This window comes from Miniopterus schreibersii (genome assembly GCF_964146895.1).
Source record: "Miniopterus schreibersii genome assembly, chromosome: 13".
NCBI classification, from domain to species: Eukaryota; Metazoa; Chordata; class Mammalia; order Chiroptera; family Miniopteridae; genus Miniopterus; species Miniopterus schreibersii.
This window is the reverse complement of record NC_138113.1, coordinates 22,587,823-22,606,589: the sequence shown is the minus strand read 5'-3', so window position 1 is coordinate 22,606,589 and position 18,767 is coordinate 22,587,823. Positions and strand designations below refer to the sequence as shown.

Below are 18,767 nucleotides of genomic sequence, written 5' to 3'. Positions count from 1 at the left end.
GGGGGAGAAGAGCGAAAGAAATTGGGAGGGGAGGGAAAGCAATAGCATATACAGGCAATTTCTACACATATATTACAAACTGGGAAAATGACCGATCATTAAGATATACATAATTCATATAAAATTTTGAAATAAAAATAAAAATCTGTTACAGTCATAACTATTCTTTTTTCCACATTTATAACCAGGACCCACACAGGCAGTGACAGAGTGGCGAGAAAAAGGTGCTTACGAAGGAAATGATTGTCTGCTGAACAAAAAAACAGAAAATTGCATCTTGTCTGACCAATACTCGGACTTAAAAACAGAGAGAAAGAAAGAGCCGGGGGGCGGGGGGGGGGCGCCACAAAAGGCAAGGACCGCTGCTAGGCCCCTCTCCAGGAGTTCTGTCTTTTTTAAACAAATCCGAACGGAGAGGGCGGTGTTATGTTTTCCCCTTTCTGTCTCTTTTGCTTTGTCGTCTCGTCCCCGCGGTGGTGCTCGGCTTTGTACAGTCGCTTTAAACTAGAGAGAGTTTTCCCAGGTACAGCTAGGTCGTCATGCAGGTGGGGTGCGGCCCGGGCGCAGGGGGCAGCCGCGCCCGCCGGGGCCCGCGCTCGCCTCGGTCGCGGGTCCCGCCCGCAGCGTCGGCGCTCCTGCCGTCCGCGCGTCGCGGTCCCTCGGGGTGGCCGCAGCGCGACGGGGCGGCGGCCGGCGGTCTGCCTCGGACTCACGCGGCTCGGTCTCCGTTTCGGGCGGGGCGGGGTGCGGACCGGTGCGCGCGGCTGTCCTGACGGCGGCGGGCGCGGGGGCGGGGGCGGGGCGGGCGCGGGGGCGGCCTGGGCATCATACGTCGCACTCGGAGTCGCTGGAGGTCACCGAGAGGATGGAGGTGCCGGTGTCCGCGCGCTCCGTCAGGCTGGACACGCTGGTGGTGGGGCTGGCGGCCGTGGACGGCGACTCGGCCGAGCTGCGCGTGGGGCAGCCGGGCTCGGCCAGCGAGCGCATGCCGCCCGGCCCGATGGCCTGGTGCTGCAGCCTGCGGGAGACAGAGAGCGCGCGGCCTGACGCGGGGCCGCCCGCGCCCGCCCCGCGCCCGCCCCGCGCCCGCCGCCGCCCCGACCCCCGGCGCGGCGCTCGGCCCCTCCGCCCGCACCGGCCGCTCCCCGCGCGCCGGCCTGGGCTCTCGCCTGCCTCCCGGGGCTCCCCCGAGTTTCCCAAGGTCTCCCAGGCGCGGGCCGGCCTCGGAGGAGAGCGGGAGCCCGAGGCCCGCGCCCGGCGAGGCCTGGGCGCGCGCGGCTACGGGCGCCGAGCCCCGCAGGAGCAGAGGGGGGGAGACAGGGTGTTCCCTCTGATGGAGCCGCCTGCCCGAGAGCGCTCATCCCAGCCGCGCCTCCTGCCCCGGCTCCCCAAACACGCTCCCCGGGCGGACCGGCCCGCTCGGCGCTCGGCTCCCCGCACAGAGCGCAGGAGCGGGGAAGGGAAACCACGCGGAGGCTGGGCGCGGAGAGCCGAGAAAAGGGGAGGGCGAGAAGGGGGGCGAGCACCCCGAGCGGAGCGCAGGGCAGTCTCCGGCCGCCCCACCCCCAGGGCAGCTGCCCGAACCCGGGGTGCCTGAGTTCTCCCTACAAAGAGGCCTTCCCCAGGACCCGGGCGCTCCCCTCCTCAGGCGAACACTTGGCTCCAGCGGTGCGCGAGAGGGCTGCAGGCTCGGCCTGGGCCATCTGACCCGAGCACACTCAGCACTGCATGAACTCACACCCAGCCCCAGCCCCGGGGGAGCACCGAGGGCCCTGCCCCCCGCCATACAGCAGGCCCAGCGCCCAGCCAGGCAGGTAGGAACCCAGGTTCCTTGCCGGGGCTCGCACCCCGCTTCGCCCCTTCCCTCTTTCCTCCCTACTCCTTTCTCCTGTAATTACAGTGATTTTCTCCCTACCTCCCCCAGGCCCAACTCTGCCGACTGGTCAAGCCCAGTACAACTTCGTGACTTTGTGGCCAACTTGCCTGCAGCAAAAGTACTCCTGCGGGCTTTGGAATCTAGTGGGCCGAGGGGACGCCCTGGCCGGGCAGCGGGCTGGCACGCGGCCTCTGCACTCCCAGCCCGGCTCCCCCGCTCCCGGGCAGCCAGGCCCCGCGGCACGGTGCCGCCGGCCTCTTCCCTTCGTGGAGGGGCCCGGGTCATTTTCCTCTCCCTGACATTTGGGGATCCCTCCCCCGGACTGTGCAATGCACGGAAAGAAGAGCCAGATGGCAAGAGGCGCCTTCCCTCCTTTCCTCCCCGCCGGCAGGCTCCCGAGGAGCCCGAGCCTGGGCGGCCGAGGCGGCGGTGCGGGTGCAGCGCAAGGCCAGGGCCCCGGGGCGGGAGCGGGGCTGCGGCACCCCGGGTCTCACACTCACACTCTCCACCCGGACGAAAGCCCCTCTCGGGAGAGCAACCGTCAGCCCAGAGCCCGCCCCTCCGCCCGCGTGCCCGGGCCAGCGGAAACTTTCTCCATCTGGCCGGGGGGTCGCGGCCGCCCGCACCCCGCCCGCGCGCCCGCGCTGCCCCCCGCCCCCCCGGCCGCGGAGGCCGTCGCCAGGCCGCGGGGCCCCGCCACTGACCTGTTCTTGGCCGCCGCGGCGCGGTCGCGCTGCCTCCGGTTCTTAAACCAGTTGCCTACTTGCGTGGGAGTGAGGCCGGTGGCCTGCGCCAGTTCGCGTTTCTTGCTGGGGTTGGGGTAGGGGTCCTGCAGGTACCACTCCCGCAGCAGGCTGCGAGTCCGCTCCTTGAAGCAGTGCGTCTTCTGCTCGCCGTCCCAGATGGTGCGCGGCAGCGGGAACTTCTTGCGCACGCGGTACTTGTCCACCGGGCCGAGCGGGCGGCCGCGCAGCTTCTCGGCCTCCTGGTAGTGCGCCTCGAGCCACATGGCCTGCAGCTTGCCGTGCGACTCCTTGGTGAACTTGTGGTTCTCCAGGATGTGGTACAGGTCGCGGAAGTTGCCGGTGTGGAAGGCGACCACGGCGCGCGCGCGCAGGATGGACTCGTGCTTGTTGATGGCCTCGCACGCCCCGGGGGCCACGGGCAGCGACCAGAGGAAGCGGCCCAGCCGCTCGATGTCGCCCGTCTCCTCCAGCGTCTCGCAGACGCTGGCCACCTGCTCCGGCGAGAAGTTGAGGGTGGGCAGCTGGAACATGGACAGCTCTTCCGGGGGGGCCCTGGGGCCGCCGCCGCCTGCTCCGCCAGCACCGCCGCCGCCCGCGCGGGTCCCGCCGCCGCCACTCGCCAGAAGTGGGGAGCGGTGCTGAGGGTCGGCGAAGTTTGGCAACAAGAGGTGGGAGGAACAGAGGTCTAGGGGGGAGCGGAATACCATGGACTGACCTGGGAGAGAGGAAGAGATTCAGGGGCAGGAAGCGAGGGGGGGCGCGGAGGAGCGGGGCGCCGCGGGCCGGGCGGGGGCGGGGGCGGGGGCGGGGGCAGGGCGGAGGGCGCACCCGCAGCCCGCACGCAGCCTCGCGCACACGCACCCGCGCGGCCGCATAGAGCGAGGCAGGGAGCGCGGCGCGCGGGGAGCGCGGGCCGGCGGGCGAGGAGGCAGGAGGCCGCGCGGGGCTCAGCGAAGCCGCAGCAGCCGCCCCAGTGACAACGGCCTCATAATATCTCCCCTAAATCCGCGGTGAGCGCGGCGCTGAAACATTTTGTTTCGCTTTTCTATTGGTCTGCGGCGTGTCGTTGTGGGGTTGCCACGGCAACCGCTGCCAATCACTGTCAGCGCTGCCAATCAATACCGAGAACGTAAGGACGGGTTCACCGCGGCGCCCGCGCGGGGGGGTGGGGGAGGGGAGGGGAGAAGGAATTTTTTTAAATGTTTGCAACTCTTAATCTCGCCACGGCCCCCCTCCCCCTCTGCCCCCCCCGGCTTTCCTCGCGGCCTCTGAGTTCCCTTCTTCCCTCTTCCCCAAAGAAGTTGATCCAGAAATTTAAAAAGCCGTCGGCATAGAGTTGTTGAATGGGATGAGCAATTAAAGGGGGGATTTTATTGGGAGGTGAGAGGCTGCTCATGCTACGTGAAGGCCAAGGGCCAGCCCCACGAGAGAGGCAGAGGGAGGCCGAGCGGACAGCGTGCGCGCAGGGCCGCACCGGCCGCCTAGCGAGCACTAACTGGGGAGGAAGAAAGGAGAGATGCGGTCACGGGGCCCCCGGGAGCCCCCCGCGAGCCCACCCTCCTCCTGCGGGCTGCGGTGCCCGGGATCTCGGATTTCGGGGGACATTTGGTGCCTGGGAGCCCGAGTCCAGAAACCAGGGTACTGGAAGCAACTGTGGTCTCCTCTTTCCCGATTATGGGCCACATTTACCCGCCTTCCTCTGCACTGGAACTGGCTTCCCTTTACTCCGCCCTCCCCCTCCCGGGTCACAGAGCCCTGATCTCCTGTATTGCCCTGAATTTTAAAATAGCAATAGAAATAACTGTACACTTCTTCCCATCTTAAAAAGCAACGCTCTTCTTTGTTTCCTCCTAGACTTGGGCTGCTTCCCCTGGGAGCTGTGGAGGTCTCCAAGCTGAGAAGCCTGGGGCCCACAGGAGCCCCCCAGCCCGCTACCCCCTACAGGAGTTCTGGGCCTGCCCACCAGCCCCAGAAGGGCCCTCAAACTTTGAAGGCTGCCCCAAAGAAGTGGATAGGCCTGAAAATTGCTTGTTTTGCTCATATTGTAAAGAAAAAATAAACTGTCAGATTTCTCTAAGGAAAATAACACCACAAGCCCAAAACAGACCCCCAAAGGCCCACAGAATGGAGAGGGCCCTCCCTCCCTCTGGCCACTGCAGCCCCCAGACCCAGCGTGAGTATTTATTCTAAGGTATGTCCTTTTAAGAAGATGTAATCAGCATCTTGAGCCGGGCCTCCCTTTGTGAGGCTTCTGTAACTATGGAAGTGTGATTTACGCAGATTTGTCGGGGTCAGAGCCGTCTTTCCCCTGAGCACTGTGTATATTTAGACAGGACTGGGTTTGGTGTTTAAAAGTGTATATTTTGAATGAGTTCACACACAGTAGCCAACAATGCCCACATTGTCGCCCGTGTGCAACGTGTATTGAAACGCCGAGTCCAGACTTCAACTAATCTGCCCTCAATAAAGCTGACATAATTATCCTAAGCTGCCTTTCCAGAAGAAAAAATCATTGAGGAATTCAAAACTTTTTTTAAAAAAAGATCTTTTCTACATTCCTATGCAGATCTGGGAGCGAGGTGCTGAGTCCACAGCACTTTGGAGATCTCAAGGAGGGAGGAGAGATCGGGAGAGAATTTCAATGGGAAACCTAACGTGGCTGGGGCTGGAGTGTCCCCGCGCCTAAGCTCCCGAGGCCGCGGCGCCCGGAGGCCCGGCTCGCGGGTGGCGGGGCGCGAGCTGCGCGGGGCGCTCCGCAGCCGCGGGGAGCCTCTGGCTGGGCCAGGGGCGCGGACGGGCCCACGCAGCCCGAGGCAGCGCGGGCCGCGGGTCCGCAACCCGCGGACTGGGGCGGAAAATCCCTGGCGCAGAGGGAAGGCCGGCCAGGCCCTGCCTGGGGCGATCGCTCCCCTCGCGTCCCTCCCTCCGGCCTCGGGTCCTTCGCCGCGCAGCTCTGGGCGGCCGCTCGCCGCGACCAGAAGGAGCCCTAAGGTTGGGACACAAAAACAGACACTTCATCTTTTCTTCCCGACCCCTTTCTCTGGCGGAGGAAGGATTACGGGCTGCGGTGGGAGGGGGAAGGGGCAGGAGGAGGAAGCGGGGGAGGAAGGAATGAAAAAGGGGAGGGGAGTGGGCATTGTGCCGCGTGGGGGGGAGAATTCCTACGGGTGGGTTTCCGAATATTGTGCTCAACTTTTTGAAAGCAGCTCGTGACCCCGAAACTGCATCCCCTGGAGCCGAGGACCCAGGCGCCGGGCGGGCGGCGGAGCCCGGCCGTTCCCCTCCCCGTCCCCGAAACCCCCGCTCCGGGTGGGGGACGGGGCCTCGCCGGCTGCTGCGCCGCGCGCCGGCGGGAGGCTGGGCAGGTGCCGCGGGCTCTGCCGAAAGCGCTGAGGTCGAAAACGTCGCCACTCAGGGAGAACTGAGGCAAGTGGGGCTGACGCGCGGGGGCGACACCCCGTCCCAACCGCGGCTGGGGGCCCGCGCCCGCTGCGCCCCGCCGTCCCCGGTGGCGGCCGCGGCCGGGGCGCGCGCGGGCGGGCGCGGGCGGCGCGGCTCGCAGCTTTGTGCTCCCGCGCGGGGCCGCGGCGGCGGGGAGGACCCGCGGCCCGCGCGGCCAGAGCCCCCGCCGAGCCCACCCCGCGCCCGCGGCCGCCGGCGCCTCTCCGCTCGGGCCCGAAGCACCGCGCCCGCCGCCCGGAGCCGTAAGTTGCGAGCCCCAGGAGCCGGGGAGGAAGGCGGGGCGGGCGGGGCCCGGCGCCCGGCGCCCGGCGGGTCGGGGAGCGTGGGCTCCGCAGGGCCGTGGTCTGGGAGTGCCGGCCGCGTGTGGGGCCGCGGGGGCCGCGGGGGGACTGGGGGCTGTGGAGCATCGGGGTTTCCATCTCTAATCCCAGGCCCTGAGGTTGGGGAGGGGGGTAGGAGCAGAGGACCCCGGCCGCGGGGCCCAGGCCGCCCTCTCCGGAGCTCTGGTGCCCCGAGGAGCTGGGCTGCGAGGCGGCGGGGGAGGAACCTGGGGGGCCGCCTGGGGGGCGGCGCGTAGGGGCGCCCGCACCCCGGGTCTCTGGGAGCCGGGGATCGGAAGGGGTAGGTCCGCCTGCGCGGCCTCTGGGTCTCCTCCGCCGTCCGGCCGCTCCGACTCCGGGATCGGGACTGATCCAGGCCGAGGTCACAAGATCGCCACCGGCATCCCTGCTCGTCCCGAGCCAGAGCCGGACGGCTGGGAGGACGGCGCGCAGGCGGTGCCAGGGGAAAGGGCGCTGGGGCTGGAGAGAGTCTTTCTGTCGGAGCCCGCTGGACATCCGTCTGCCCCTGCCAGCCCAGGCCCAGCATTCGCACCACACCGGGAACGGTGCCCGGGTTAACAGGAGAGCCACGGGGCCTGCAAGCCTCTGAGAGAAGCGGGTCCGAGGCCCGGGGCAGCTGCGCCCACTCGGCCCAGCTCACCTCCTGAGGCCGGCTTGTCCCGAGAGGCAACGCCCCTTCCGGCACCCGGGGCGCCCCGAGGCGGGGTGGCCTCCGCCTGGGCCTCCCGCGGGCTGCACACCGAGGCGCGGGTGGCGGGCGGCGGCGCGCAGCACTCGGGCGAGGGGCCGCGACGCCCATCAAGGACCCCGATTGCTTTCCTTTGAATCAAAAACAACAACAACAACAACAACTGCTCCCTCCCCGCACCCCGCACCCCCGCCTTAGCCTCCGGGGACCCGCGCTCCGAGCAATTGTGGCCCGGACAGTAAACACAGCTCAGTTGCCTCAACTTTCTCTGCACAGAAAAGTTCCCGGCGTGCGGTGAAATTTGAATATTTGATCAGCGCCTTTGAGTGACCCTCATTAGCCTGGCGCCCTGCTAAGGCCCCACCGCGGCAAGAAAGCTGCCGGGCCTGGCATTTGTATGCCTTGTTAGCGCCGCTTAATGAAGCCGCCCCGACGGCTCAAAGGCGGCCTCCGGGCTGGCGGCGCGCACCTCTCGGCGCCCCGCTCTGCCTAATGAGCCCCCGCCCCCCACGCATCCTCAAACAAGAGGAGTTTGGCTCTGTCTTGGGCCACTGCACCACTTCCCACTGCCAGGCTCAGAAGGGTGGGCACAAACTCGGCCCAGCCGAGAGAGGGAGGGAGGGAGAGAGAGGGGGGGGAGATGGAAGGGAGGGAGGACAGGAGCATTTCCGGTGGGGGTTGGATTTTGAGGCCTCAGGTTGTAGTCCAGGCATTGCACTGCCGATCTGTCCTAAACTGGCCAATTTCAAACCAATTAGTCACTCCAGTGCCTTAAAGATGCATCTGGCCTACTGTTGGGGTGGCAGAGGGCCCAGGGGAGGGTCAGCTTTCCAGCTTCCTTTTTCCTCAAGTTCCTTTGGTGTCCAAGGCCCAGGAGGCCACCTACTTCTCTGCAGGGATCTCCTTATGACAGCCAGAATTGGTGCTGCTGGGGCTTGGGTTTGAGAAGGGATGTGCACTCTCACCTCCTCACTCCATCATTGCCCTCACCATCCACAGAACCACACACAGGCCAATGTTCTGCCACTTGGCACTAGGGAAGGCAAGGTGCCAGTGTCCCCTGCCCACCCCACAGGAGCGCCATGCCCTCTCTGGTCTCTATGTTAATCATGCTTCCAGTCACCAGAAGGCCTGGATAAAGTGCTCTAGGCACGGCCACCTTGCACAGGACCAACTGGCTGCTTGGGTGAGATGGGACTAAAACAGGGCTGGGGAGGGGAAGAGAGGGATGGATCTGCAAGGAAGGGGACCACAGCCACCAACTACTTCCTCTTTCATCTGTGGAGCAGGTGACGCGGCTGGCCAGCAAATATAAAGGACCTAACTAGAAGCTGTGCTACCGTCCTCTGAAAGAGCAGATGTGCTTGCTTTCCTCTCTGCCCCCTCTCTCCTCCGACCCCCTTTTTCCTGAACAGTTGTCACTCAAGGTCCCTCCTTGCTCACCCAGCTCTTGGGCTTTTAAGGGTTAGTTTTGGGGGGATTAATGCACTGGGCTTGGGAAGCAAGCTGCTTTCAGAGCCACACTCTGGGGTGCTTCCCCCATATGCCCACAGGCCCTCAGACACACAGCAGGCTGCCCAGGTTGGTAACCTTGGGTCACCATTCCAGGGCGGCCACCTCTGGAAACGAGTGGCCCCCAGTCAGCCCTCCCTCTGCCAGAAGGCCTGGTAGGCCCCGGTCAGCAGAACCTTCTAAACCCATCTGGCCTGTTCCTCTAGGCTCTCTTCCCCGGCTCAACCGACATGCGCCACCCCATTTACCATCCCAGGACACCCCAATTCAAGCCCAAACTGGTGATCTTTAGGGGTCATCTCTGTGCTGGGCGAGGCGTCGTCGGGGCCTTGATTCACCTGAAGGGCAAAGGTAGGCGTGGGGAAGCGGGGGGTGTGCACCCTTACAGAGAAGGGGACCGAGGCAGAGGGCGAAACAGCCCTGGGGCCCAAGGCCAGGCCTACCCACCGCTCGGGGAGGGCGCGAGGGGCGGGGGCTAGGAGTTCGCGGGGACCGGTCAGGGCGTCGGCGTGGGGGCTCGATCCCGAGGAGACGGGCGGGAGGCGGGGGTCGGGGAGCGCAGAGGGCGGGGGCCGAGGGGCGGGGGGGCGGCCCTTTAAGAGCCGCGGGGCTGGCGGGAGAAGCGCGCGGCCCGGGGCGGGTGGCGCAGTGACCCCAAGGGGGTTCAGAGGGAAGGGAGCGGCCGGGCACCGGGGGCTTTGTCCGGGGCGACCGGAGAGGGCGAGACACCGGGTCGGGAGCGCGGGGCCGCGGCGCGCAGGGCTGGAGAGCCCGCCCGGCCGGCGCCAGCTGCCCGCGCTGGGCCCGAGCGCCGAGGCCGCGGGCTCCGTCAGCCCAGGAGCCGCGGGCGAGGGCTCCGGGTGGCCAGGGCCCGGCCGAGCTGCTTGTGGCCCTTCAGCCGCCTGAGCCTGGCGCAGAGCCGCGAGCTCGGCCGGCCGCGCTGGGGAAGGCCAGAGGAAGAATTTTCTTTCTCCAACTTTGTCTTTTGGTTTTGTTCTTCACTTCGAGCAGCTCGGGAGCCTGCCGACCCCAAGGAGCCTCAACAGGTGGCCGGGTAAGTCTGTTTAAGAATTCTGGTTCTGTCGTCCCCTTTCCCCCCAGTGTCCCCCTGGCCGCACCGAACTCCCCGCGCTCCTCTCGCGGGGCGAAGGCGGGAGGAGGAAGTTTGGGGGGGGGGGGGTGAGCGGCGCCCTCACCCCGGGCCTCCTCGGGCTCCCAGCTCCAGCCCAGAACTGCGCCCCCAGCGAGGCTTCACCGAGGACCCCCGGGTCCCGATCACCCTTAGCTTCGCTGTAGACCCTGGTACCCCAAGTTGGGGGGGGGAGCGTCCCCGACAGGAAGGGGGCGGGGGGCGCCGTGGCCGGTGGCCTTTGTGGGGGGTTGTAACCCAATGTGCACCCTCTTTTATGAGAGACCCGGGATCCCGCCCGAGGAGCCCGCACCAGCTGTACAATAGCCCGCAGAAGAGCGACAGGGCAGCTGGGGGGGGGGGGAGCCAGAGGAGGGAGGAGGGGGAGTGGGCAAAGGCAAAGGCGAGAAACCCGGGGCACCCGAGTGAAAAGTGGGAAATGTCCTCTCGGGCGTGCCCGCGGGCGCCCACCGTCTTTGTCACACACCCGCACGCGCACCCACACGCACCAAGCCCAACTGCGGCGGAGGGCCCCCTGCTCCCCGCTCCCCGGCCGCCAGGAGCCCTTCCGCCGGGCCGCGGGCGCCCCGAGAGTGGCCGGGGAGCTGGGAGGGCCCCGGGGCCGGGGGAGACCTTACCTGCCGCCAGGTGAGGGAAACCGGGAGCCGGCCGCCGCGGCGGATAAATATTCATTAGGAAGTGCGTCTCCTAAGCCGCGCGCTCGCTCCAGTGCCTCCCGCCCCGTCCTCGGTGAGGCTCGCTCCCTCTCTGCGCAGTCGTCCCCCGCCCTCCCCCCTCCCTGCGAAATGCCGGGTGGACCTCCGTCTAGCTAACGGTCTGGCTAACCTGCTGGGAAGGCGAAGCCTCGGGCAGAGCCTCCGCGGCTGTCTGCCTTCGCTCTTGGGGCGCGCGTCCCCCGCCCGCCCGCCCCCGGTCGCCCGGCCCCTCGCCCCCTCCTAAATTACTACATCATTAGCTTTATTTTCCCGTGGGGGGGGGACGGCTCAGCCCAGTCTACCTCCCCAAAGCTAGCCAAAGGCTGGCGCTGTGCGAGGCTGCCCCGACTCCGTCCCACCCACATCCTCACCCAACCTTGTGTCTCCCCCCTTCCGTCTCTACTCCCCCCCGGTCCGACCCAGCTCCGCCACCCGCCTCCCCCGCCGCCGCCAGCCGGGCCCCGGACGGGTCGGCAGTGAGCAGCCAGGGCTGCAGGTGCAGCGCACGAGGCTGGGCTTCACCCCGCGCCGGGGTGGGGGAGCCCCGAGGGTCCCCCTTTCCCACGTAGGTTTTCTTGCCTGGCACTCGGTGGGCACCTGGGCAGCCTGAGCTCAGGATCAGAACACAGCGGCGCACACCGAGGGCCTCACCCGCCAGGCCTCGGGGTCCCCGGGCCTTTGCCCTTTGGCGGGACCTGGGAGGCTGCATGGAGGGGGGGAGAGGTGGCTTCACTTTGTGCGAATGAACGGGAGAGACAGACCGACACACGAACGGACGGCCAGTTGCCTTTTACGGACAAACTGACCTGAAGTTAGCCGAAAGTCCGCGTCTTTCTCTCACGCTCTCGAGAAAGCGCCTCTGCGGGATTCCAGGAACTCACAAGTGCCCTGCGAGGGCCGCTCCCAGGGGCCCGCGAGCACGCGCGCACCCCACGCCCACCGCGCCCGCGGGCCTCGGGGACCAGGCGGCGGCGAGGCGGCTCCGGTGGAGGACCTCGCAGCACTCAGACGAGCGTGGCCACCGTGCCGGGGACCTCTGCTTCGCGCCGCAGGCGCCTAGGCCACTTCACGGGCTCTGGGGCGGCGAGGCCCCAGGTGCGTGGGGTGGCCGGGGCTGCTTCCCCCGCGGGCCGAGCCGCGTGCGGCTCCGCGGCGGCGGGAGGAGGGGCCGAGGGGCGGGCCCAGGCCGGGTCGGGGTCACACGGACGGCTGCGGGAGGGAATCCGCGAGAAGCTTCGCCCCAAACGCGCAGACCTTTAGCCCAGGGGTGCCGCGACTTCCCCGACTGGGTCCTACACCTGCCCAGGTTCTCGGGGCGCAAGCGGCCATTTGGCGACCTGAGGGCGAGGGGCGCGGTCTCGAGCCTCAGGGCGACGTCGCGACTTCTCCCTCCCGCATTTGGCCTGGTCCCTTGGGGCCCAAATCCGCCAGCAGAGGCCCCAGAGGCAGTTTCGGCCTTTCCGGAGGGGAGCGGGGCGCAGGGCCGTCGCAGAGGCTCCCTCCCCCTGGGAGGTTGGAAGTCTGCAGCTGAAGGTGTGCCAGGCCTGCGGGGCCCTGCGTCCGGGGCGCCGTGTTGACCTCGCGCCTCGCCTAAAGCCCCGAGGTCGCACTGCACGTCGACTTCTCCGAAGCAGACCAGCAGGTCGCACACGTCTGAGCTCAGGTGTAAGCTGTCGCCTCGCTGCACGGAGGTACATGCAACTTCGCGAACACACGAGAGCATGAGAAGAAAGCGCACAGCAGAATTTGGAGGAAAAGAGAGACGTGTCCATGCACAGGATGTTGGAACGCATGGGTGCACACCCAGTTGTCCAGATGCAGGCAAAGCCGCAGTGCCCGCGGGGAGTGACCCCAGGTACAGGGCAAGTGTGCAGGAGCCACACCCGGGGCGAGGCGGCCCAACGGGGATGCTTGCGGCCCAGCCAAGGGTTTAGGGCTGGGGGGACCTTGGCTCCTGAGGGGGAAGCTTTGTTGCGGGGACTGGGACAAAGATTTCGGGTCAAGTCCTGGAGACTAGAAAGGGCGCCTCATCCATCCCAAAGCCACCCTTTCCCCTTCCTCTCAGCTGCGCTGGAGACGCCCAGAAGGCAACCCGCGAGAGATTCCGTTGACCCGGGTTGTCTGTTGTTATTAGGAGGCTGCGTTTTGAAAGAGGTTGGGGGGGGGGGGGGGAGCACATGCTGTGAGATTCCTAGATCCTGGTGGGAACGTGGGGCTCCAAGGGCTCAAGAAGGGGGAGGGTCCTTGTCTCACCCCTTTGACTCCTCCGAACCTAAATACAGCGTCAAAAAGAACCTTAGCTCAGCTCCACACCCTCTTGCTCTGTTAGATTCCAGCCCCCGTTATAGCAAACAATCTGCAAAAGAACACTCTAAAGCAAACTGAATTATTCGATTTATTAAACTCATTTTTCGTGAGATAGAGGGAAGTTCTCACACCCCCCCTTCCATCCCATACAGAGCTCACTGCCCCGCACCCCGAGCTGGGGAGCAGCGATTCCCAAATGCCCAGCAGGCGCACAGGCTCGTCTGTGGTTCCAGTTTGTGGTTTCCAGTTTGCCTGCCCAGGCCCAGCGCGGCTTCCGGGCGGGAGCGCGGTGGTTTTCCTGCAGAAGAGGCAGGCCCAGTGGATGCATGGGGCCCTCCCCCCCACTCACCTCCCTCCCCAACTCGGTCTCTGAAAGGAGAGGGTAAGTTTGGGAAGATTCTTTTAGACATAAAAAACAAAAAAGAAAAGAAAAGAAAGGGGGGAAAAGAAAAGGGCTCTTGGGCAAGTGAGGTTGATGGGCACCCTCCAAGGGGCAGAGGAAGCTCCAGCTCCTGCAGAAGAGACAACCCATCTGGGAAGTGTGGCCAAAGGATAACTTAAAAGCACACGTAGTCGGCCTACACACGGAGGGGGGGATGAGTAGGAAGGAGTTTCTTCCCTTCTGGAGGCAAACACTGCCCCCCCCCCAGACACACTTAATTCCTGGACATTTTAGCAAGAGTTTGTTCTTGCAGGTGTTTTGAATAATAAAGAGTGGGGGAAAAATCACTTTAGAGCCCATTAATCTTCTTTGGATGGGCAGTTTCTTCCAAGACTTTTTTCTTTCTTCAGGTTTGTTTTCCCTCATAAGAGTCCACTTGCTGACACACCTCGGGAAGAAGCCGCAGCAGACAGAGAGAATGGACGGGACCACACTCCTAAACCCAGAGCTGAGTTCCACTCCCGGGAGCTGAGGTTCGGACACGGAGGCCAACTGCCCTCTTTGGGTAGTTTACTTAGAGCCTTTTCTAAATAACAGCCAGCATTCTAGGCTCGGAGACGTTTGCTATCGCAGTACTTACCAATGAATTCTACAAGATTCTTCAAACTCTTTGTCTGATTTATAAAACTGTGTACACAGCTAAGCTCCTTGCCACATTTATCACTCAAGCAGAAAAGCAGTTCGTTTTCTCACAGCCCCAAATGCCCCGGTATTGTCGCTGGAGCAATTTTTTAAATTTTTTATTACAGTTGGCATAGGATGTTAGATTAGTTTCAGGTGTACAATGGTGGATGGTCATTCATGTAACTTACCAAGTGCTCGCTCCGATAATGGAGCGAATTTTTTCCTGTTTCGTAAATGCCCTGGTCGTCTCTGCGGAGCCACGGGGCTCAGGGCACAGCCCCGGCGGCTGTGACCTCTCGGGCGGGGCGCGCTGAGGTTTCCTAGGGAGCGAGCGAGTTCCCTCTCCCCTCGGCCGGGACGGGCGGCCAGGGCAGAAACCTGCCGTCCGGGTGGAAGCCAAGCGTCTCCGCCTCGTCGGCAAAGGGCTGACGGTGTCGCCTCTCCCAGGGCTGGGGCGGGGGTGGGACAGGGCACGCCGTCACCTTCGACAGTAAACTAAAATAACCAGATGCTCCCTGAACCTCGTTAATCCCTGTTAGCGGTGCCGACGCGCTGGAGAGGCCGTCTTACCTCCAGAGGTGCCTTCGCCCCCGAGGGCCCGGGCTTCCAGCCGCACCCCACGGCGGGCCCGCGCCCGAGGGGAGGTGCTCCGACGGCAAAAACCCCATACATTTTTAACTACAGTGATTACTAAATTAATAGCAGGCGCTAAGACAGATGTCAAAACGTCTTGAAAATGTTTATCTGTGAATAATTGAGAAGGTGGTGGGACGCATTATCTGATTGCGCAATGAAATATGTATGAGGAACAGCTGTTTGCAGCGGTCCCCTCCCGCCACCTCCTGGGGGGCCCTGCTCCCCGGCGTCGGTCGCCCGCCCGCGTCCACTTGGGAGCCCGCGGCCCCCCCCCCCCGGGCTGCAGGCAGAGCCGAGGCTCCAGCGAGCCCCAGCCGCCCGGCTTCCTGACAAAGGACATGGGCATAGAGTCGCCCCTTTGGCCCTGGTGGCGGCGTGAGCTCCGCTGCGGCCTCGGAGCCCTCGGGTGGGCCGCGGGCCCGGCCTGCGAGGCCCGGGGAGAGCCCGGCTGCGCCCGCAGAGCTGCGCCCCGCGACTGGGCGGGCGGGCCTGGGGTCGCCGCGGGGCGCTGAGGCCACGCCGCCGCCTCCCTCCCGCCCGCAGCCCGCCCCCGCCGCCCCTCTGCGGCCCCCGGGCCCCGCCGGTGTCTCCAGCCCCGCGCCCCCGCCCGGACGCGCCAGCGGCCTCGGGCCACTTCAGCGGCTCCGCGCGGGGGCCCGAGGCCGGCCCGGGGGCGCTGGCCGCGCAGGGAGCGCAGTGAGGGCGGACGAGCCCCGGGGCCCTCCTGGGGTTGGGGGGCAGGGGCCGGCCGGTCCGGGAGGTGGCCTAATGGGGGGCACGGCCTCGGTGGGCGGCCAGGGCCCAAGTCCCGGGCTCCCAAGGGGCGGGCGGCCTGCGAGGCCCGGGTCCGAGCCCCGCGGGAGAGGGGCGGCGGTGCGCGGCCAGACGAGACCTGGGGAGGGCCCAGGAGGCCCGGGCCTTCGCGGGGTCAGCAGCCGCGGCGGACCCGGGGCCGTGCGGGCGCGCTGTCCGCGGAACTCGGGGGCGGCCACCAGGCCCCGCCGCCGGGCCCAGGCCTGTCCGCGCCCTTCGCCCCCGGCCTCGCGGCCCTCGCCTCCCCGTCCGGGGCCCCGCGCCCAGCTCCCGGCGCCGGGAAGCCTCGCCCCGCAGCCTCGGCGGCGCTGCCCCGCGGACCGAGCCCCGAGCGTCCCCGGTGCCGCCCGCCGGCCGCGGGCGGGGTGCGCTCGGGCGCTGTTTCTCCGGCGTCCCCCCCACCTAATCCCTATGCTTTTATTCTAATCCTACACATTACGGTTAATCTGTAATGATACCGCTTCGGAGGAACCTGTTGCTTACGAGGCACGGTAATTTGTAACCTTGGAAACAGTTTTAAATAAAGATTGTAGCAGCGATGTCAACGGTGTTGACTCTCCGGGCGGGGGCGGGGGCCCGGCCGTGCCGGCGGAGCGCGCGGAGCGTCGGGGAGAAGGGGCGCGGGGGGCCCAGCGGCCGGGCCTGCCGTCCTTGGGTCTTTCCTTCAGGAAAGCCTCGTGGTCTTAAACCGCAAGGCAGGAAGACGGAGGAACGGTTTGCAGAATTCAGGAAAACTTGGCGAACCGGAGCTGCGGGCACTCAGCCGGGCCCGGCCCCGGGCTCTGAAGCGGCCGAGCGCAGAGACGGCGGCCCGCGGACCCCTCCGGCTGCGGGAGGCAGAGCCGGCTGCGCCCCGAAACTGCGCTCGGAGCTCCCTCCGCTATCAAACCCGCGACAGCAGCCACCGCCACCCAAAACTGCTCGCACTCCGAAAGCAAAATGAAGCATAATTGCTTTTATTTATCTATTGCTTTTAAATCATTAAAATATTTTTAGTTACATTGTATAAAACACGAGCCACTCTGGTTATTACCTGCCGTATCTGTTGATCTGCTCCTTGTGCATTCGGCACAGCAATATTAACAATCAAGAAAAGACACATCTTATATATTGTATCTGTCAAGATATGTTACAATTTCCATTAACACACACACAAAAAAACATTCTTGTTGAAGACGCTGTGAAGCCTCTTTCATGAGCACTTTATTAATAATCATAGTTGTCAAAAAGAATTAGATATACATACATTGCAGATGCAAAGGCAATATTAGATACACAGAATAAAATATACAGTGGGATTGAGGCATAACTATTTTTCTTTTTTAAAATAAATTTTTACCGAGGTGAAAAAAACTGAGCTATTAAGCTTACTTAAAAGATGGCTTTGTTGGTTTAATTATACTGTAGTTATTTTATAAATATGTTTCAAAGGAAGCTTGCCATATTGCATGTCAATGAGGACTGTAAAGAAAAGCTCACAAAAGCTAATGCATACCAAATACCAAATTTTAGTCATTAGCATTCTTATTTATTACAAACTAAAGGAACCTATTAGCAGACAAGAATTTCTATTTAGCTAGCATTACAATGTTTGGCCATTAAAATAAAAAGGGCAAAGTATAAACGTATTTTTTCCCCTTGGAACTATATATTCTTTCCGCCTAGAAGCTCCTGCAGAGACTGGGGGATATTTCTGACCCGGGAAACACGGCTCTATGGTGGGAATGGGCCAGAGGGCCCAGGCCACTATTTTTAGTTGTTGAACTTAATACTATTCATTTGGAAGCAAAAACAGTGCGGGGCTGGGGCTCTGCAGCATGCTGAGCACTGCATAGTAACCAAAGTCTGTGAGGGGCCCTTTGTCTTTAATTTGTGTCATATGCATATGCAAATTATCAATTGTTTTTCCTCTGGGGGAGAAAGTGGATAGCTTTTGTTTGGATATTAAAATTTCCCTAAACGCTCCCTAGACAGGGAACTTCTCCCAGTGCGGATTGCCCCAGTAGGAAATCCCACCACAACAGTAAACACGAGGGTATTAATTCTAGAAACACGCACGTAGGGATTTGTGTCATTTAGAAAACATTTTCCTTTGAGCAAAAGTGGCAATTCTGCTGTCCTACCAGAAGTTCATGAATATAAAAATATATTTTTCTGAATGCCTGTTTGAGAGGGAATAAACTTTTCAGCCATTCTTACATTTAGAAACTTGAAAGGTCTTTTTCTTCTTAAAATCGAGGGAGATTTTTTTTTCCTAATTGGGTAAGGAAACAAGTAAATATTACAGGCACTGAAGTGAAACATTTGGAATGATTAAGGAAGAGTTATTTTGAATTATGGTAGGTGAGAATTTTTTTAAAGTGCCCACCAGGAAAAAAATAATAGTCACACGAACTTGTTAAACTCCCGGGCATTTACCAAGTGACTCAAGTGCAGGTTCTTCGGGCCTGGCTCTCAACCCAGACACGGCGCATTCGGCCCGCTTGGGGGACATTTTTGCATTACAAAGATAGAGCATTTCTAAGAAAGGTGCTTCTTTGAAAGGCCTATATAAAAACAACAGGTATTAGAAGGAAGGGGGGGATTCCTGATTTAAAAAAGAAAATCTCTGTCAAAAGTCATGAACAGATTTTGCAAACCCCATGCAAAATATTCGTTTTCAATAGTAAAAGTTGCTTTGTCGTGTTGAGGAGGGGGGCAGGGGGACTAGGTATTCTCTCCGCTGTGACTACTTGTGCAGAGCTCAGGGAGGGAAAATGTAATGATTCCTACACTGCAAACTTTTCCTCAGGGAAACAACGAAAGTCCGTGTATTAAGAAAGAAGCTCGGCTGCCTCAGTGCTGGCAGTTCTAGAAAAAAAAAAAAAGTGAACTCTATTTTTATCTAATTATATCTGGACGAGATGTCAACCCCCAAGTTTCTAAAGCTTATTTGATACAGAGGTGGGGAAAATTGCTTTAAAACCTAAGTGTATATATTTTTAAAAAGGTGACACTTGCCAGTAAAGGCCAAACCTATACAATTATTTGGATAATTCAGCTCTTCTTACCCCAAATTAACCAGTCTGATCTTCCCCCCACTCCTCAGAGTGCCGATATTGTCTTGAGAGGCCACCCACTTGCCTCTCCCTCATCTGCATCTTTTCCCTACACTGAATGCTCAATAATACCAACAGCGAAGGAGGTGGAGGCTGTTCCCCGTATATTGAAACCAAGGTGGCTTAAATCTCAATGCGAGTGGAAGAACACCCTGTTTCAGTTGCCTTGAATCCAGTTTCAAAGAGTGTATAAGGGGAGAGACCGTCTTGGTGAGGAAAAAACAAGTAAGAAGGAGACCCTTTCTGGGGGAGCTGATCCTTGTGAGCGTGAGGAACATGCACAGGTCAGGACACCACAGAACAATGCTATTCTCTGGGTGTCCTGGTGGGAGCACAGGAAAGGAAAGCATGGGAGAAATCTCAGGAGGCTTCCTGGA

The 18,767-nt window shown here is 62.5% G+C and overlaps 1 protein-coding gene and 1 long non-coding RNA gene across 3 annotated transcripts; one reads left to right on the top strand and one right to left on the bottom strand.

Moving 5' to 3' along the window:
* Nucleotides 1-825: 825 nt before the first annotated feature.
* Nucleotides 826-3,337, bottom strand: SIX3 (SIX homeobox 3; the record flags this gene model as incomplete). Its single annotated transcript, XM_081156744.1, has 2 exons — nucleotides 2,581-3,337; nucleotides 826-1,018 (listed from the first exon to the last, which is right to left on the bottom strand). The coding sequence occupies exons 1-2, from the start codon at nucleotides 3,327-3,329 to the stop codon at nucleotides 826-828; spliced, it is 942 nt and encodes a 313-aa protein (XP_081012870.1). The 5' UTR covers nucleotides 3,330-3,337.
* A 2,587-nt stretch (nucleotides 3,338-5,924) lies between these two features.
* Nucleotides 5,925-14,340, top strand: LOC308566469. 2 transcript variants are annotated; one of them, XR_014000169.1, is made up of 6 exons: nucleotides 5,925-6,048; nucleotides 8,832-8,976; nucleotides 9,637-9,679; nucleotides 12,067-12,325; nucleotides 12,930-13,159; nucleotides 13,570-14,340. It is a non-coding gene; the product is annotated as an uncharacterized lncRNA (long non-coding RNA). The 2 variants fall into 2 exon arrangements; XR_014000170.1 differs by lacking the exons at nucleotides 5,925-6,048; nucleotides 8,832-8,976; nucleotides 9,637-9,679 and having other exon boundaries at nucleotides 11,636-12,325.
* Nucleotides 14,341-18,767: the final 4,427 nt, after the last annotated feature.